Source organism: Hemitrygon akajei, chromosome 14 (assembly GCF_048418815.1).
Source record: "Hemitrygon akajei chromosome 14, sHemAka1.3, whole genome shotgun sequence".
NCBI classification, from domain to species: Eukaryota; Metazoa; Chordata; class Chondrichthyes; order Myliobatiformes; family Dasyatidae; genus Hemitrygon; species Hemitrygon akajei.
In genome coordinates, this window is record NC_133137.1 from 10,357,962 (window position 1) to 10,377,051 (window position 19,090).

The 19,090-nt window shown below is 36.7% G+C and overlaps 1 protein-coding gene across 1 annotated transcript in view; it reads right to left on the reverse strand.

Moving 5' to 3' along the window:
- fbxw8 (F-box and WD repeat domain containing 8) overlaps window positions 1–19,090 on the reverse strand; it is a 144,335-nt gene that overhangs the window by 44,176 nt on the left and 81,069 nt on the right. The window contains exon 7 of the mRNA XM_073065469.1: window positions 12,906–13,124. Within this exon, the coding sequence (XP_072921570.1) occupies window positions 12,906–13,124 (219 nt within the window). The remainder of the gene's footprint in view (window positions 1–12,905; window positions 13,125–19,090) is intronic.

Genomic DNA, 19,090 nt, shown 5'->3' on the forward strand with positions numbered 1-19,090 from the left:
GGTTAAATTTTCAAAAGTTGTTTGATAAGGTTATACATATTAGAAAAAAACAATGTATGGTGTCAGAGGACAAGTAGCTGAATGGATAACAAGCTGTTTACTGAATAGAAAACAAACAGTAGTTACTAAGTTTAGCAATAAGTGGTGATCCACAAAGATCAGTGTTTGGAGTGTTTTTTAAAATTATTCCATGGTATTAAATTAGGATCCAGTTAATGCAAATTAGGATTGTGATAAATAAACATTTAAAATGGGTATGCAACTAAGTAATGACCAAATCAAAGCTGTAAAATAAACTACTGGGCTTAACTATTTATGGTAAAGAACTGGAAAGCAAGGGAATTAAGCTCATATACAACTCTGGTTAGACTATATTTGTTGTGCAATGAACAGTATACAAGAACATATTGAACAATGGAAAAAAGTACCAAAAAAAATTCCTCTAATGAACAAAACTGAGAAATTGTATTCTAGAAAGATCAGACTGGGACTCTGCTCGCAAAAACTTTTTTTCTTCAGTAAAAGGATATTGAAAGGGGATTCAATATCATCATGTAACAATATTTGATGAGATGAAAGCTGAGATAACAATTATGTTTCTCATTTGAATGGAGGCCAGAATAGCCTCAAAATAAGCAGGACATGGAACAGTACCATCATGGGAGAATCTTGATAAATTCATCAGGCAATGCCTTCAGTAAATTCTTGAAGAATTTCCTATCTTGAGTAGTTGGAAAGTGGTAGTTGCAACCTGGCTACATAGCATAGAATTATAAACAGTTATGAAAACCAATAATAACTTAGAAAACATATTATTTTAATTTTATGCAGCACAAACTGTTACTAACTTATTTGCCCCAAGATATTTACTGCTTGCTGCTCTAGTGAAACATTTTGGACTGTTTCACTATGCTGAAAGCATAACTAAATTTAAAATGTAGTATCTGTGAATGGGCTTAGGTTAGGTGAATAGGTGTGACTAATGTCATCGCACTCACAGCTGGAGCATTTTACCTCCCAGGCCTAATTTAATTCCTCTCTGTGCGCTTCTTGCCTAAACTGAAATAAAGATGCAGACAACTGGTTGCCAGTGCTTAATTGTCCTCCAGACCCACCAAATTAAGTTAAGAACTGATACTTCAGGACTTCTGCTTCTTCTTCTCTAGCTAGGACTAGGTGGGGCGGCTGCAATGCATGTTTGATCAGATGCAAGCTTAAATGCCCTCAAATCCTACTGGCATCATAATTCCCAGAGTGGCAAGTAATGATGAGACTGAGAATGGATCAATTATAGTGACAGCGAGCAAGGCTAAAACAGGAATAAGGTATTATGCTTTTGGATGGGAATTTTAGGTGCATGACTCTTAAATGGGGTTCTCAAATGTTCTGTTCTAGCCTTATAGATAAATCCTACATTTTCAGAAATGCTAACAGAAAAACAAGATGAAGGAGAACCAGTGGATGAAGTGTAATTGGATTTCCAGAAGGTATATGATGAAGTGTTAAAAAAAAAGGCTGATGTTTAGAATAAAAACTCATAGTATGTAACCATGGATTGAAAATTGTTTACCATATAGAAGACAGAGGGTTAAATAAAATGGTCAAAGAGTTGGAGGGTGGCAGAGATTACAGAGAGGGAGCAGTGAGAGAGGGTCTCCCTGAAATCCTGTCAAAGAAAAGACTTAAACTTCTTTAGGGTAGGAAAATCTTGAAGAGACTTTGCAGTGGAACAGCAAATAATAAATATAAAAGATTCTACAGATGCTGGAAATCTAGAGTAACACAGACACACACACACAAGATGCTGGAGGAACTCAGCAGGTCAGGGAGCATCTATGGAGAGGAATAAAGAGCCAACATTCTTGGCTCAAAATGTGTGATTTACTTTGGATTTCCAGCATCTGCAGAATCTCTTGTGGTTAGAATTAAGGAGCCCTTTTCATTCAAGTTCAAGTTTAAGTCTAACTGTTATTCAGCTATACACATGTGTTCAGCTAAATGAAACAGCATTCCTCCAGGGCCAAGGTGCAAAACACAGTATATACAGTCATATACAGCACATAGCACATATAGTTACCGTCACAAAAAATAATACTAGCTCATTGACCTGAGCGGCGTTGGATCCAGAGAGGCCGCTGTGAGCACGTGCACTGCCATCTTATCCAAGAAATAAATCTGGACGAATGTAAATATTGGAGTACCAAAGGATCAGTTCTTGGTGCTCAATTACTTAATGTCTACATATGGTAAATCTCTGATAATCCAGCACCCTTTGATGGCACCAGATGAGCAAATTTTCCAGACCATTAGAGACTGCTCCTCTTCATTGACCAGCACACCTTTAATTTATTTTTAAAAAGGTTATATCATAGCACCACATGCTTTCCAATAGATCAGATGAGTTAATAGGAAGCCTGTGAAACAGGGTCCTTGCTGACTCTAAAGGGAGTAGGGGTAAAACAGGGCCTCAGAGCCATCTGGCAAAAGGTACCGAAGCATTTGGGCTCTCACGACCAGACTGTGCAACAGTTTCTTCCCCCAAGACAACAGACTCCTCAATACTCAGACTCCAGACTGACATTGTAATTTGTCCTCTACTGTGCCTATTGTCTTGTTTATTAATTATTGTACTGCCCTGCACTGTTTCGTGCCCTTTATGCAGTCCTATAGTCTAGTGTAGCCTTGTGCTGTCTCACACAGTCTAGTGTAGTTTTGTGTTGTTTCATGTAGCACCAGGGTCCTGGAGGAACGTTGTTTTGTTTTTACTGTGTACTGTACCAGCAGTTTATGGTCAAAATGACAATAAAAAAGCGACTTGAACTTGAACTTGAGAACAGGATCCAAGTGTGTTCAAATAAGGTGTGGGAAACAAAATGAATTCCTGCTGAGTTTAAAGTGACAAAGGGATAAAGAATCCACTGATGAACAAGAGCATTTGCTGAGTTAATAGACAGGAGGTGAAACAAGGCCCCCAGTGAAGTTAAGGGAAGCACAGAAAATTATGTCCCAGTGAACTTAAAAGAAAGAGTGGGAAATGGGGTCTTGGGTAAATCGCTGAACCATTAGGATTTCCAAACAACTAGATACTGGGTAAATGGCTTTGTGGGAAGGGCACAGTGTAAGTTATCCAAGTTAGCTGATGACACAAAAATAAGCAGGAAGGTATGATGCAATGAGGATTCTTGCACTCAGCAATCGGATATTGACAAGTTCAGTGAGTGGGGGGAAAACTTGGCGAATGCAAAGTAACATAGGACATTGTGAGACCATGCACTTCAGAAGATGAAATCAAAAGGCAGACCATTATCTAAATGGAAAGATTTCACAAATGAATCTACATGTTCTTGTGCGTGGTGCAATGCTGGTGCACCAAGTAGTTAGGAAGACAGATAGCTTATTGTCCTTTATTGCAAGGGGACTGGAGCTTAGAGATGAAGATGTATTGTTACTATAGTACAGGATATTTGTGAAGCTGCACCTGCAATACTGTGTCCAGATGCCCTTATGTGAGAAAGGATACAATAGCCACTGGAGATTGATTCACATGGCTAATTTCTGGAATACAGGTTTTCCTACAATAAATGGCTAAGAGTTGGATCTGTATTTTTTCTGGAGTTTATATGATGTAGAGTGACCTTCCTGAAATATATGGGGCCCAAAGGGGGCATGACAGGGCTGATACTGAGATACTTCCATTAGTGGGAAAGTGAATGAGGGGACATAGTTACAAGATACAAGGTGGTCATTCAGAACCAAAGTCCACAGGAATTTCTCCCTGCAGAGGTGGTAAATTATTGGAATGCTCTCGTGCAGGGAATTATGGCAGCTAGTGAGTTTTTTTTGGAGATTGCACAGATGAGGTTCAACTAAGATTATACTGAATAGCAAAGCAGGTTTGAGGGGCCAGGCTGACTATGACTACTTGTACTTTCTTGTGTTCCAATAATCAACTGACAGCTTGGAAGGGCACTGTGGCTGAACTGTTTTCAATAAACTATTTCACAAGAAGAAATTTTGGGGGTTTAGTATTTCTATCAACCATAGATCAGGATAAGACAATAGTCTACTTTCTGCCTGTGAATAGTTATTTAGCATTCTCTAAATAAAAGTGAACTGGACATTATACTGAACTGATTTAATTTGTGCATTTTGACAAATTGTAACATTCTGCAAAAACGTTATGAATCATAACATTAACATGCAAAAATCTACAGATGCTGGAAATCCAAAGGAACGCACACAAAAAGCTGCAAGAACTTAGCTGGTCAGGCAGCATCTACAGAAAAGAGTAAACGGTCTACATTTCAGGCAGTCCTGAAGATGCTGCCTGATCTGCTCAGTTCCTCCAGCATTTTGTATGTGTTGCTTTCAATCATAAGATTGATTATCATAACAATCAAAACCATAATAACATTGCAATTTTGATTTAAGATTTTAGATTTCAATATTTAACTTAAAAATTTTATACATTAAGTGTTTAGAGCCAGTATTTAGCATCTCAAAATAAGGGCTCAGCCATTCAGGACACAGACATGGAAGGTAATGAATCTTTGAGACTTTTTACCCATGGAGGATATTCACTGGGTGTGTTTAAGATAGAGATAAAAGATTTTTAGATATTAGGGAATCAAAGGATACAAGGTTAGTGTAGAAAAATGATGTTAAAATAAAGGAACAGCCATGATCCTACTGAATGGCAGAGAAAATACAAGGGGCTTACACCTGCTTCTATTACAGAGATAGTATCCTTTAAATAGAATTTGTAATTATGAATCCATCATTTTGCCAGTGTAATCACAAAAAACTAGATGAAAAATAACGGTCTTGGTGAGGTAGACATTGTGTGACAAGCATTGCATGGCCAGGCTGTGAAAATTTTGGAGTCAGTTTATCCTTGGAAAACACTCTGTCCAAAAACTCTAAGGTGGCACAATGATGCACCTTTAAATGCTTCCAATCATCAAAGCTGACTTGAGTTTAAATTGGTAATCCCTAAATATCACGCAGCTGAGGTCTGAGAAAGGCCAAGAGCTATAACATGACAGCTGCTCATAAAAAAAGTTCATCGCGGGACACAGAAATGCTTCATCTGTAGTGCAAATTCACAGCAACAGCAATTGTGATGGCTATTGTTGTTAGAGGGGGGCTGATTTGAGACATAGTACTTAAGTGCAGTTGATGGATCTGCAATGACTCTGTAGTATAGCCCAGGGAGGAAAAATTATGAAATAATTCATACAGTAAATGGTAAGGAAGAATAACAAAGCAACTTGTGCATGAATAATGCATAACAAATTGAAGAGCAGTTTTACTCTTATTTTAAATGATGTCATCTTTGAATACAAGCCAAACCATTTATCGGTTAAGTTTACAGCAGGCACATCTGATCGCGCTGCATTCTACTAGTGCCAAGTTGTAGAATCATTTCTAAAATGAATATTACAGTTTTAATCATGCCGTACATACAGTAGAAATCCACAGTACTGAAAAAAAAAACACAGTACTGAAAAAAAAAACACAGTACTGACAAAAATAAAGCTAATTTATGATCCTGTCTCTTGAGGAAACCAGCGTTTTAGAGGTGTATATTTTTGCCATTTTGTTTTATTCAAAGGTAAAACATCATTCAAGGGCCAAAAGAATCACAATTTGATCAATTCTTTGCTGTAAAGAAATTATATCATGACGTACAAAACTGAGAAGATATTTTAGGAGGAGAAATATTTTCTTATGCACAAACTATACAAATTGTCAGCCTCTTACTCCGAGATATAGGGCAAACTGAAGAGATAAAATGATAAATAACAAACAAAAACAATACTACATAGAAAGCAACAGGATTTGGGATACTATGGAGTAACTAATCTGAGTTTTTAAAAACATTGTATAGAAGACTGTATTTTATTGACTAACGAATATATAGCTACACATAAAGAAAGAAGCACTTTTTTTCCTTCCAGTAGATTGTTCAGATCATACTTCATATTGAACTAATTATTTCACTTTTCAATCAAACACACTCTCTTATTATGATGAAGACATTCCATTTTAGAAAATAAACACAACCATGTGTGAAACAGTTAGTAAATATTGTGCTGCCTGACAGTCAAAGTGATGTCACTAATTCCTAATTTTTCCCTGTAGGTTGATCCAGACACCTGTACCAACTTCACCTAGTAGCAGCTGTATGGAAATCGGATCACTTGATTGGTTATGCAAATTTAAATTACCCAATCATATTTTTAGGAACCAGCCTTTCTGTTCAGTTACACAAAGCTATTCTGAACATATTCTCACAAGGTATGCAACAGATGATCCAATGTTTACCTACAGTTTTCCTGAAATGAACTGAGTCAGTTTAAGAAAAAAAGTTAAGCATACGGTTATTTTCCTTTGCTATTAGAAAATGATTGACTTTTAAATCCGCAGCTTAACCTATTTTAACCTGCATATTACCATGACAGGACTTGGATCCATTTAACAACTAAGTGTGAAAAAACTGAGCATTTTCACACTTAGAAAATACTAAGTAAGAGAGAACTACAGAGTTCATGCACCTTGGGAAAAGATCTACAATTGCAAATCCACATTTCCCGTATAAATCCCAGGGTACTAGAATGCCTCCAAGTAAGTTGTCTCAAATGGCTACTTGTTTGTGAGAAGGTCATCTTTCCAAAATTTGCTCTAATCTAATTACACTGTTAAATGGCAATCACCAACATTATTAATTCAGTCTTAATAAATGACACCTCAATTTGAAGGCTTTTTAAAATAGCTTCTCCTTTCATTTTTGTGGAATGTTGCCTTCCATTTAGTAACCCACTCTTCATTGCATCTCTAAGCATGCAAATATATTTCCTGCCGTTGTAATTCTATTTTCCCAACTTAAATTTCACATTTAGAAAGCAATGCATAAATTTATTCATAACTAAATTATCAGACAAAAGTAATTGCATCTTTCAGCTGGTGTCTAGGAGGTAGCTGATTTGGTTTACTCAAGTCAAATCAAATCAAGTTTTGTGTCTTGTACAGAAGTACACTGAGGTACATGTACAATGAAATATTTGCATGCAGCAGTATCATAGACATGTAATTTAGACAACACACAGAACATAATGCTTGAATTATATGAGAGAGTGAAGAAAAAACACTGCAAAAACAATTAGAAACAGGTTCGTCACAGTGCAAGAGGTGGTCTGTACTGTTTCATTGCTAACATAGGGTTATGCAGGTCACTTCAAGAACTTAATAGCTGTAAGAAAGCAGTTGTTCCTGAAGCTGGTAGTGTGTGACTTCAAGCTTCTGTACCTCCTGTGTTTGGATGCAGAATCTGCTCTCCACTGCCTAGCTTCTGTTTGGTTAGCACCTGTCAGCATTTGCTTGATGTGTGAAACTGTAAGTGTTTGCACTTTAGAGGGCTACTGGGACTTTGCACCATAGCAATGTATGGGACAAATGAAAAACACAAACAAGATGGTCCCTGTTCTATTTCCAATGAGTTTTATTCTGAAATATCTGATACATTACTTTAAGTTACAGTGATACAGACTTGTTCACACTGGAGAAAATGAAGTCACTGCCAATAAGTTAAAAAAGCTGTTCCATTATATTTTTATTTTACTCCTCTGAAGGAGTACAGTGGCTGTGGATTACTGCATAAGTCATGAAGTGCAAATCTTGTGTCCCTAATTGTAACCTGTACAAAGATACACTGAACGATTTTTCTCCTCCATGAAACTGAATACTCCTGCAAATATTGCAAAATGAGAAACAATGCCACCATTACAGCATTCAGATTTAATATCATGGATATATGCCAATGATGTTAAAATGTATTATTGAAAATGGAAGTTTGTCTGTATATTTGAAACCCCAAAGCTAATCTAAACTTCACTTGAGTCTGAGTACTTATATTTTTCCACACCCAATCAGAAGGTATTTGTGAATACACAATCAGTCTTGACATCCATGCCCTGAAAATGCCATACTAAATTAGAATGAAGTCCATTTTCCAACCCATGATCAAATGTCCAACAAAAACATCTCATTAATACAGTCAAACCTGCTAATATGGAGTCAAATCGATCTGGATAAAGTTCTAAGCAAAATCAGCACAACCCAACTCAAACCTAACCAAAAATATTCAGCCAATTAAATCTGAACCAAACAGGTAGTCAGATCCCATTGGGCTCAAGTTGGGTAGCCAAACTCTAAATGAAAGCAACTTTGGAAACCTGCTTCCAAGAGTCTATGCAAGAAATCCACATTTCTAAACATAATTTTGGTTTTATTTTAGCAGCACCTCTACAAAGACTTAATGTTATTAATAAATTTATTAATTTATTATTTATTGTAAAGCCTGCACTGTTTTTGTGCACTTTATGCAGTCCAATGTAGGTCTGTAGTCCTTATCTCCCACCTAGGTAGCCTCCTACCTGCTGGCATGAACATTCAACTCACAGACCTCCATTGATACCCCTGCCCCTGCCCCCCCTTACCCCATCCCTAGCTATAATTTTAGTCTCGTTCTCTTTCTCTCTCTTTTCCCCCCTCACTATAATCTCCCCCACAGCCCTACCTTTCTTTTATTTCCCACAATTCTCCACCTTCCCCCAGCCCATTTCCCTTCAGCCTATCACTTCCCAGCTCTCTACTTCATCCCTCCCTCCACTTCTTATCCCCCCTCGACCATCCCATGTTACTTCACTACTGATGAAGGGTTTCGGCCCGAAACGTCGTCACTACCTCCTCCCATAGATGCTGTCTGGCCTGCTGAGTTCTGCCAGCATTTTGTGTTTTTATTTATTTCCAGCATCTGCAGATTCACTCATGTTGTCTGTAGTCTAGAGTAGCTTTCTCTGTGTTGTGTTTTTTTATTACGTAGTTCAGTCTAGTTTTTTGTACTGTGTCATGTAAGATCATGGTCCTGAAAAACGTTGTCTCATTTTTACTATGCAGTTATGGTCAAAATGACAATAAAAGTTGACCTGATTTGAAATAATCTGTTTGAAGTTGTAAGAGTTTGATCATTATACACATAAGATATTTTCTTACAACAACACACACAAAATGCTGGTAGAACACAGCAGGCTAGGCAGCATCTATAGGGAGAAGCGATGTCGACGTTTCAGGCCGAGACCCTTCGTCAGGACTAAGCTTAGCTTAGCTTAGCTTAGCTAGCTTATAAAATAAAATGCCTTATCCAGTGCATTTATAACAGTATAATTCAATAACAATAAACCCACTAAATTCACAAATCAAACCAACACAATGTGCCTGTGATTAGGAAAATTTCAGAGTGACATTTGGAAAGGCAGGGATTAATCAATGAAAGCATGGCTTTGTTAGCGGAAAATCCTGTCTGACTAATATCACATTTTTGGAAGCAATAACAAAATGTATAGACAAGGGAATGGGGTTGATATGATCTACATAGATTGCAGCAAGATCTTTTCATCAGAAGTGGTTTCAAAAAGTTATAGAGTCCACAGGATTCAGGAATATTGGCAAATTGGATCTAAAATTGCTTTGGTAATAGGAAACAGAGGGCGATGGTCGAGAGTTGTTTTTATGTTTGGAACTCTGCAATTGGTGTGTACCAAAGATCTGAGAGCTGGGATCTTTACTTTTTATTATGTGCATTAATTATTTGGGCATGAAAGCAAGAGGTATGATTTGAAAGCTTGAAGATAACACAAAAATTGCTGGTGTTGTAAGGAGGACAGTTGTAAGCTATAGAATAATACAGATCAGCATGTAAGGGGGACTAACGATGCAGATGGAATTTAATCCTGCTAAGTGTGAGGTGATCTTGGGAGGATTAATCAAGTTAGGACCCAAGGAAGTACTCAGGAACTGGGAGACTTCAATGTACAACTCTGAAGATAAGAGCACAGGTGGTTGAGGTGGTGAAGTAGGCATTTGGGATACTTGCTTTCATTCACCAGGGCATAGGTTACAATAGTTTTACAACAGAAGTTATGGTAGATTTAATACAACACTACTTAGCGAACAGCTGGAGTAATGGGTATTATACTGGCTACTACATTATAGGAAGAATGTGGAATGCTGGAGAAGGCACAGGGAAAATTCATGAGAATTATATCTGAGATGGAGTGTTTGAATTGTAAGGAAAGGATGAAGAAATTGAGTTGGCGCAGAGGGTTGGGGGGGTAGGAGGTATTTTACAGCACTTATTTCATGAGAGAAATAAACTGGAATTCTATAGATCACTTTCACAATTGACACCTAGATATGAATTCACCTTAGAGCACTGATATAATGAAAGTAATTTCAAACAAGAAAGTAAACGTATATTTGGCTGCACAGGGCATCACAACATTATAGCCACTTGAGGCTACACAATACAATACACTAACTGAACGAAAACTTTGTTTCCAACTTTAACCAGCTCCACAGTGCCAAAGTAGCTTTTTTATTACTTGCTCCACTAATGGTACATTTCGCCTTGAATAAGATGCTTATAAGCAAAACTTAATCAGCACTCCATGAAATATCCAGTGCCCTACAAGTGTTTTTTATTAAATAAAAAAATTCTTTGTAACGCTGGAGTATTAAACAGCTTTGATATGTGTCGGAATAAGCCAGCTCAGATGTCGACAGGTGCTGAAGACACAAAAGAAAATACAATTTATCTAATATGATCTTCCTTGACACACATCTCTTGAGAGTTGTGACAGCTTATTTCTAAATCAAAAACAGAGCTTAATCTCATACTACTGTTCATAATGAAAACTATACTCACCCTGACATGATCTTTTTACAAGATCCAACTGTTTATTAAACTTACCAGTGAGTGTAATTAAAATTGTGACAGGTGGCAAATCAAGCAAAATGCAGAATTACTTTCCACCACTTTTGAGATTTGACTGAACCAATATGCTTGCAGATCAAACCATTCTGTTAATCATAGAATGGAATGATACAGCACAGGAGATGATTTGACCTGTGCTATGCCTATCATAGTGAAAATACAGAACATTTTTCTGTGTGATTACATCATATTTAATTCTAGAGACGAAAGGTACGACAAATGCAAACTTTGAAAATCTTAAGTACAAAATAACATTGCATGAACTGTTTTACTGCAATCTACAATATCTTCAAACTGTGTGCAGTGTTTGCTTTCTTAAAAATCTTTCAATACGGCTTAAAGAAAAGTAGAATATGATTCAACTTTACTGAAGTCATCCTCTTAATCTGTAGTAGATTTCTGTTTTAATAATGTATAGTTTGTAGAACTGTGACATAGACTTGGAGACTGTTAATAAGAACTTCACATTAACTGTGATGAACATTTCAAAACCTATACAATACCGCAGGAAGGATGAGATTACAATGGAGAAGTTACAGAGGAGATTGCAGGATGTTGCCAGTACTTGAGTTATGAGGAGAGACAAGTTTTGTTTGGAACTTCTTGGAGAGAAGCAGGACGAGGGCGGACCTATAGAAGTATACAAAGCTTAGAGGGGACCTGCAGAAGAATATTTTTCACTTCTGATGGCCGGAACCTGGAATGCAGTGCCCGGTTGGTGGTGGAAGAAGGAACTCTCACAACATTTAAGAAGGATCTAACATCACTGAGGCACAAAGGGTTAATGATCGAGTGCTGATAAATGAAATCACTACTGTATAGATGATCAGCATGGGCAGAGTGGGCTGAAAGGTCTGCTTCAGTGCTACATGGCTTTATGATTCTTGATTTGTTTGTGGACAATCCTGAGATTTAATATGCATTGCCCACTTACTGGCAGCCGATGAGAAATATCAATAAAATGTATATATGCAACTAATATTTGTATATAAAAATTAATTCCTACTGCTGGAATTGAAGGTTAAACAGGTACATGAAATGGCTGGGAAGAATACACAGAAGATAATTAAGATGTTTTTGAAAAGAAGCTTTTAACCAGAGAGTACCAATAGAAGAGAAGGTAATCAACAGAACATCCTAATTTTTTTTTGGTATTTAACAGACAATTTTGGCTAGGTAAGCTTCATAACATTTATTAGATACTCAGCTGCAAGTCATTTCATTTTAAAGCTGCAATACTGGCACATTCTTCAATTTCCTTGTGTGGATTTCAACATGTACATATTAAATGGCAGTCTGACAATGGCTAATAGAAAAAGTGACCAAGAAGATAATCACCTTCCCAAGAATATAAAATGTAACAGTCCATTTATCTGAAACAATTACACATACCAAGTATTGAACATACTAACATCTTGAAAATTTATACAAACCACTCAAAGTTCATTTTTAGTAGTTTTTGGTTTCACTTTATCTGACTGTTCCAACAGATTGATCACTGCCAGTCCCCTGTTCTGATTCACATTTGCTACGTGCGATTTGCAAGCTCCTTAACACGTAATCTAGTAGGTTCCACTTAAAACGAGATTACATGTCGTCAGCCTGCATTTTGCAGATAACACAGAACCACCAGCTATTTCACTTTTAAATGGAAGCAAATCTGTTAGTCACTAAACAAAAACAAACTTATTGATAGAATTAGAATCCCACCCCCCAATATCTACTTGCTCCTTTGGCACTTCATTCCCCAAAAGTACTTCTCCATTGTCTTACATCACTGTAAGTGCCTGGTGACCTCTTTGAGTACAGATTTATTACAACACAAGACTTGGAAGAAAAATTCAAATGTGTACATCTGGTGAAATGAGGAGATAATCATGCTAAGTGATTAGGTTTTTGATTCAACTCTGTAAGATTGTGCTGATTAAAAAGTTCTGCTGTGTAATAGACTATCGTGTTGTGCTTGTGTTTCGAGTAATTCTCACCAATACAACTACAAATAAATATTGCCACAACTGTTGCCACAGTTTAAAATCATTAATTCTTACAGTTGATTTAGAAAATAATTTACCTTATTGCCTTCACTCATTATCCAACCGAAGTTTCTGACACCACAGGCAACCCAATTAGTGGATACATCCAAGCAGGTCACAGTATTTCCATAGATGGAATGAAGCACCTTTGGCTCTGTATCAGGTCTCAGTAAATAAACTGTATCTTCAGCTGCTGCTAGTAATGTTTCATTTCCATCTGTACTCAGAGCATCTGGAACAAGCTGTAGATAACTAACCTACAAAATAATGAGAACAAATAGGCACTAGCAGTTTTATGGATGAATCTCAATACATAAAGAATCAATTATACATGTTTAATATATATTGTGGTTCACAGGAAGGGAACAAATCGTTAGCGTAAAGAAATTTCTATGAAGTTCATTCTCAATGGATTTAGTTATCAGTTACTGCAAGAATAATAGCCTTACCATAGACCAGCTTGGAGGTAGTCATATTTAGAGACCATTAACCGTAAGATATAGGAGCTAAATTAGGTCTTTTGGCCCATCACCACTGCTCTGCCATTCCATCTTGGCTGATTTAATATCTCTACCAACCCCATTCTCCTGCTTCTCTCCATAACCTTTGAAGCCTTTACTATTCAAGAACCTATCAACCACAACCAGCCTGTGCCAATGAATTCCACAGATTCACCACCATCTGGCTAACGAAATTCTTCCGCATCTGTTCTAAAGGGGCATCTTTCTATTCTGAAGATGTGTGCTCTAGTCCTAGACTTCCCCCACTAAAGGAAGCATCCTCTCCACATCCACTCTATCTAAGCCCTTCAATATTCAATAAGTTTCAATGAAATCCACCCCACCTCTCCTACTCCACTCCTCCACTTACATGCGTTCTGCTTCTGTCAGGCAGGTTAGTTTACATTGGAACTGCTTATCTGCAAGCTCAAAACATCTGACACAATAAACCAAGAAAGCTGGGCTAAAAATACTGCTCAGTAAATGATATTCTACTAGTTGCTGGAGGTGGAAGCATAAACAATCTCTGTAGCTACCTCCAGTTATCCTATTAGCAACCTCCAGTAAAATCAGCTTGGCAGAGTTGTTCAATTAAAATTTAACAGTAAGCCTGTCTGATTGAAGAGCCATTTCAAAGCCATCAAGTACGAATATATTAAATGCAACTATACTGAATGGTTTCTTTGTGGGTTTTTGAATGCCAGGGACAGTACTGAGCTAACAAATCAGCAATTCTGACTATAGTAAATATTGCCAGCAAAAACAGAGCAAAGGATGAGATAGCTACAACACATTTATTACTCACAGTAATAATCTGAAATGTAATACAGCAACTACTGTTTATTCACCAATTTTTGTTATTTTTCGTAGGCAATCTTGATATGACGGTTAATTAAATCTTCCATAGCAACACTTTTATTAGCTTTTAAATGGTTTTGATATATCTTATTTATCTAACATATCATATAACTTATTTATTAACAAATGAGTCAATGGTATCTCTGTATTCTTCTCATTGGGCAACAAAAGTGATATAATTATTGGCAAGAAAATTATGTCATAAAAACCCATAATGAAATAACTAAAGAAACAATGAAATTCTGTGATATTCAGGGTAATTAGAAAGTATAGATCAACTTATATAATTAAATGAAGAAGCTCCACTACTGGAGTTTTATTCATTTTAAAAAACTACTAGCCAAGTATCTTGACTCTCATATTAACACAAATTTCCACACAGTTTCCGCTTAAGATACACCTGCTGTTCAGTTAAATGCAAGCTTTGCTGCTTCTGTGAAGGGAAAACTCCTGAAATAGTACAATTTTATTGTCCTGATTTCAGCCAGTTTTCTACCTTGAAAAGCTATGTTAAGAGCACCATTGCTCCGCAGTCTTGGTTCAGAAATTGACTCATCACAATACAAAGTTCAGTGTAAAAAGAATAGTTTCAAAAACATACCAACTGCCTAGTAACTAAAACATGCACACTTGGACAAACTGGCTTTCATTATCAGGCTGTGACCATCCTTTGAATGTCCAAAACATTTTACTGTGTGGTGTAGTAGATTTAAAGGGCTGTCACTGATGTAATGTAGAGGCATACTCATCCCTGACAAATATTATTGACCATGCAGAATACACACATTGTTAACAAGCGTCAGTGAATAACACAATGATTACTTTATATTTAGGATAAAGATAGGTACAATAAAATTAAATTGAAGCAACAAGGCATAGAATGAACCATAAAGCACAAAGATTATTTCAATTTTGATGAAAGCAAATCATGAAGATAAGGATTTCAATACTTTTTTGTGGATTCCAATGGGAAAATTAATGGAAAAAGTAAAAGATTAGCAAGAGCTATTTTGTTGACAGAGTAGGTATAAACCAGGGAATACAGAAGTGCTCCATAATTATATATATATATATATATATAGTGTGTGTGTGTGTGTGTTTATACATATACACACACACACACAAATTAATTTGATGATTAAACAAATATCAAATGAATAATTTACTATGGCAAGTCAGATAGGATATTAACTATTCCTTTAACAAAAGAAGAAAGTGTAGAGTAAGCTCTTAATTCAAGCCATTTCTCAGTTCTTTTGTACTTTAAACTATACTTTTTAGTCTCAAGCACAATATACTACTCGGCTCCATTACAGGTAAAGCTCATTTCATGATTCTACAATTTAAAGTACAATAGAAATATGGTTGAGCAGTGACAAAGCTATTAAATTTCATATGAACGTATTTCAACACTGGCAGTATATGATATGATTATAATGCCTGATTATTTAAATTCATTGTGCTTGAAGCAGTGATAAACACCTAGAAATAAACATCTGCATCTTGACTGATTTAAATGTCAAACAGTTGAGTCTGAACTTTAGAGAAAATCTGGTTTGTTTGTTTATTTATTTACTTACGACCTGGGTAATGCTGGCAGACCAGCATTTATTCTGTATTCCTCATTAGTACTGAGAAGAGGTGATGAACAACTTCCTTGTTGAGTAAAGAGTTATAGGATTTAAAACCAGTGACTGTGTAGAGAAAGCAATACGTTTCCCAGTCAGGTTGGAGTGGAACACGTAGGTATGGTGTTCCCACGTGCCCAATGTCTTTAAGCTACTTCGAGGGAAGAGCTACTATCAGAGCCGAAAGAGTGAGTAAATATAGTGGAGTACACGGGTCAAGAAACTGCACATGGTTGTGACAGTAGTAGATTAGCGTGAGTCAGAAATTTCAGTATTCCTGGTATTGACTGGGTCACCCAGAGTGCCAAGGGGCTGGATGGAGCAGAACTTGTGTGGTGTCTTCAAAACAGTTTCCTCACACAATAAAGAGGAAGCCACTTGGTAAGGAGCAATACTGGATCTCTTCTCAGGGAAAGAGGTGGGCCATGTAAATATATTGGCATTTGGAGAGCTCCTTGGGAGTACAATTCTATTAGTTTTAAATAGTTATAGAAAAAGGTAGAAGTGGTCCAGAGATTAAAGACTAGAACTTTGAATAAATAAAGGAACTACTGTCTGACAAATTCATTAAAGTTCTTTGCCAAAGTACCAAGCACAATAGAAAGAGAACTAGTACATGCAATATATTTGGATTTTAAAAAGATAAGTGTTTTGCAAGAGAGCTCTTGGTGTTCAGGATAATATATTATTATTTCTAGAACAAAAGCTGATATCAACCAGCAAATTTGAGTAAAGAGATCATTTCCAGATTGGCAACCTGTAAACTATGGAGTGCCACAGGAAACAAGTCAGGGATAACAGCTGCTTTCCAGACCTGTCAATGATTTGGAAGAAGGTAGCAAATGCAGATGATACAAAAGTCAAGGAAATGGCAAGCAGTGAGAACAATCCAACAGTACACAGAAAGATACTAACAGATTAAGTAAGAAGGCAAAATGGTGGCAAATGGACAATAAAGTGAGAAAATGTGAGGTTGTCCACTTTGGAATGAAGAATGATAAAACAGTTTGTCATTTAACCAGAGAAATACTGTAGAAAGCTGCAGCGATGAAGGATTTGAAGGTCTTTGCACAGAAATGACAGAAAGTTAGCATATAGTTACAGCAGTATTTAGGGAAGCAAATGGGATGCTGACTTTAATTTCAAAGGGGGTGGATCACAAAATTAGGAAAATCTTACCACAGTGGGAGTACAAGGTACTAGCAAGATCTGTACGTAAGTTATTAGATTTTTTTTAAAAAGTACAGAAACAGGTCCTTTGGCCCATCTAGTCCATGCCAAACCATTTAAATCACCTACTCCTAGCAAACTGCACCCAGACCACTTACCTCCATATCCCTACCTCTATGTACCAAAACAAATTTCTCTTAAATGTTGAAGTCAAGCTTGCATGAACACCTGAGCAGGCAGTTTATTCTACACTCTCATGACCCTCTGAACGAAGAAGCTTCCACTCACGTTCCCCTTAAACTTCTCACCTTTCACCCTTAACCCATGACCTCTAGCTGTAGTCCCACAAACCTCAGTTACCATTTACTGCTTCAAATAAAACCACTCACTTCATTCTCTTTAGGTCTAACTTTCATAGTATCTCTTCTAATCTTCAATGGACTTGCCTGTTAATCACCAACATTCTGTATTCTCCTTTGATTACCTCACTACAACATTGTAAACACTTTTTCTTGCAAATTACTTTTCTAAAAATTGGTCTTTCCTGTTCCAAATCCTGAAGTCTTCATCTGTTGGTTTCTTCACATCCATCATCTACTAATTCTTTCGACTTACACATTTTCTTATCCTGTTAATGTTATCCAAAGAACACACTACCCTACTACCCTACCCATTATATCTTTCTACTCCCTATTCCACATCTTTATCCCTGTCCCAAATCCTAAACTCTCCTCTTACACATCATCACTGTTCAATTAATTCCAATACACCCTCGCCTTCCTTTCATAAATTCTTCAGTTGTATCAGGTGAATCATGGACAAATAACACTCTCACTCAGTTAATGAAATGGTACTCTTCCACAATGAATAGCAGAAGGAAGAAATGTGAAACATGTAAGGTGGCAATAGTACAGGGTTTACATAATATGTTGCACTTCAATACCCAACTTTAAGACTGGATCTCTGGTACCATCATTGACCTAGGTGGCTCTATCCTGAAGGGGCTTAACTCTTACTCTCACATTTAATTAGTTCCTCGCCAATCTACGTGATGCAGACATGTCTGTCTGCAGCTTGGAAATTTCATAGTACTATGCAGTACTATACTACTGCATAGTACTTGTTGGGACAAAGTACACCCTACACATTTAAAAAGTCTTCTATCACATAGTACAGGATTATCATCTTCCTGAATAGGATAACTTCATAACAGATGTAATAATTCATAGTTTGGTATTCAAAAGGCACCACACGCATGTCCTGCAGGTGTACTGTGTTCCCTCTCAACTTGTAATGTGATCCAGTATACAGTATTTCTCATAATAGTCAAACAAGGAAATCAACCTTAATTAAAAAGGCAGAATGTTATAGCATGCCAAAAGAACATAAAGGTGATTCTACAGAGGACTAGATGCATATCACTACACCAGAAAGCTGAGAATAGTGCATTACTGAATACATTTGTCCAAAATTCAAAGCTGAGGACAATTTTTCTCTTCATTTAGAGAATATGAGAGTTACACAAACACGTGAAGAAGGTAAACAAAAGCAACATAACATGAGAGAAAGTGTTAAACAATAATATGAACAGTGGATAATCTGGGAAAAAAAGCAGAAAACAGCACACTCAAGCACTTATGTAAATTATAACAGTTCAGGTCAAGAGATATTTTTTAGTTCTGATGAAAGCTCTTGGCCTGAAATATTAGTTTAGTTTTCTATCCATAGATGCCGCCTGAGCAGGTGAGTGTTTCCACCACCTTTTGTCTTTATACCATCAACAATGGATCAATGCAGTACTCTGGAGTCCCACAACATCTTGTCATGAAATGTAAATGACAACAAATAAGAGAAGGATATTTCTTTATTACCCCAATGCTTAAAAAAAACCGTGCACAAAACCCATGCCTATAGCTTTTGCAGGCTATCTTAGTTTACAATTGAAGGGCCATCATCATAGAAACTAGCTACCATTCACTACATGTGATACTAGCATTTTGTTTTCTTCTGTGCATTGGATGCAGCAAATCTACAAGCATCTTAGCTTCTTATATCCTATAAATGAAC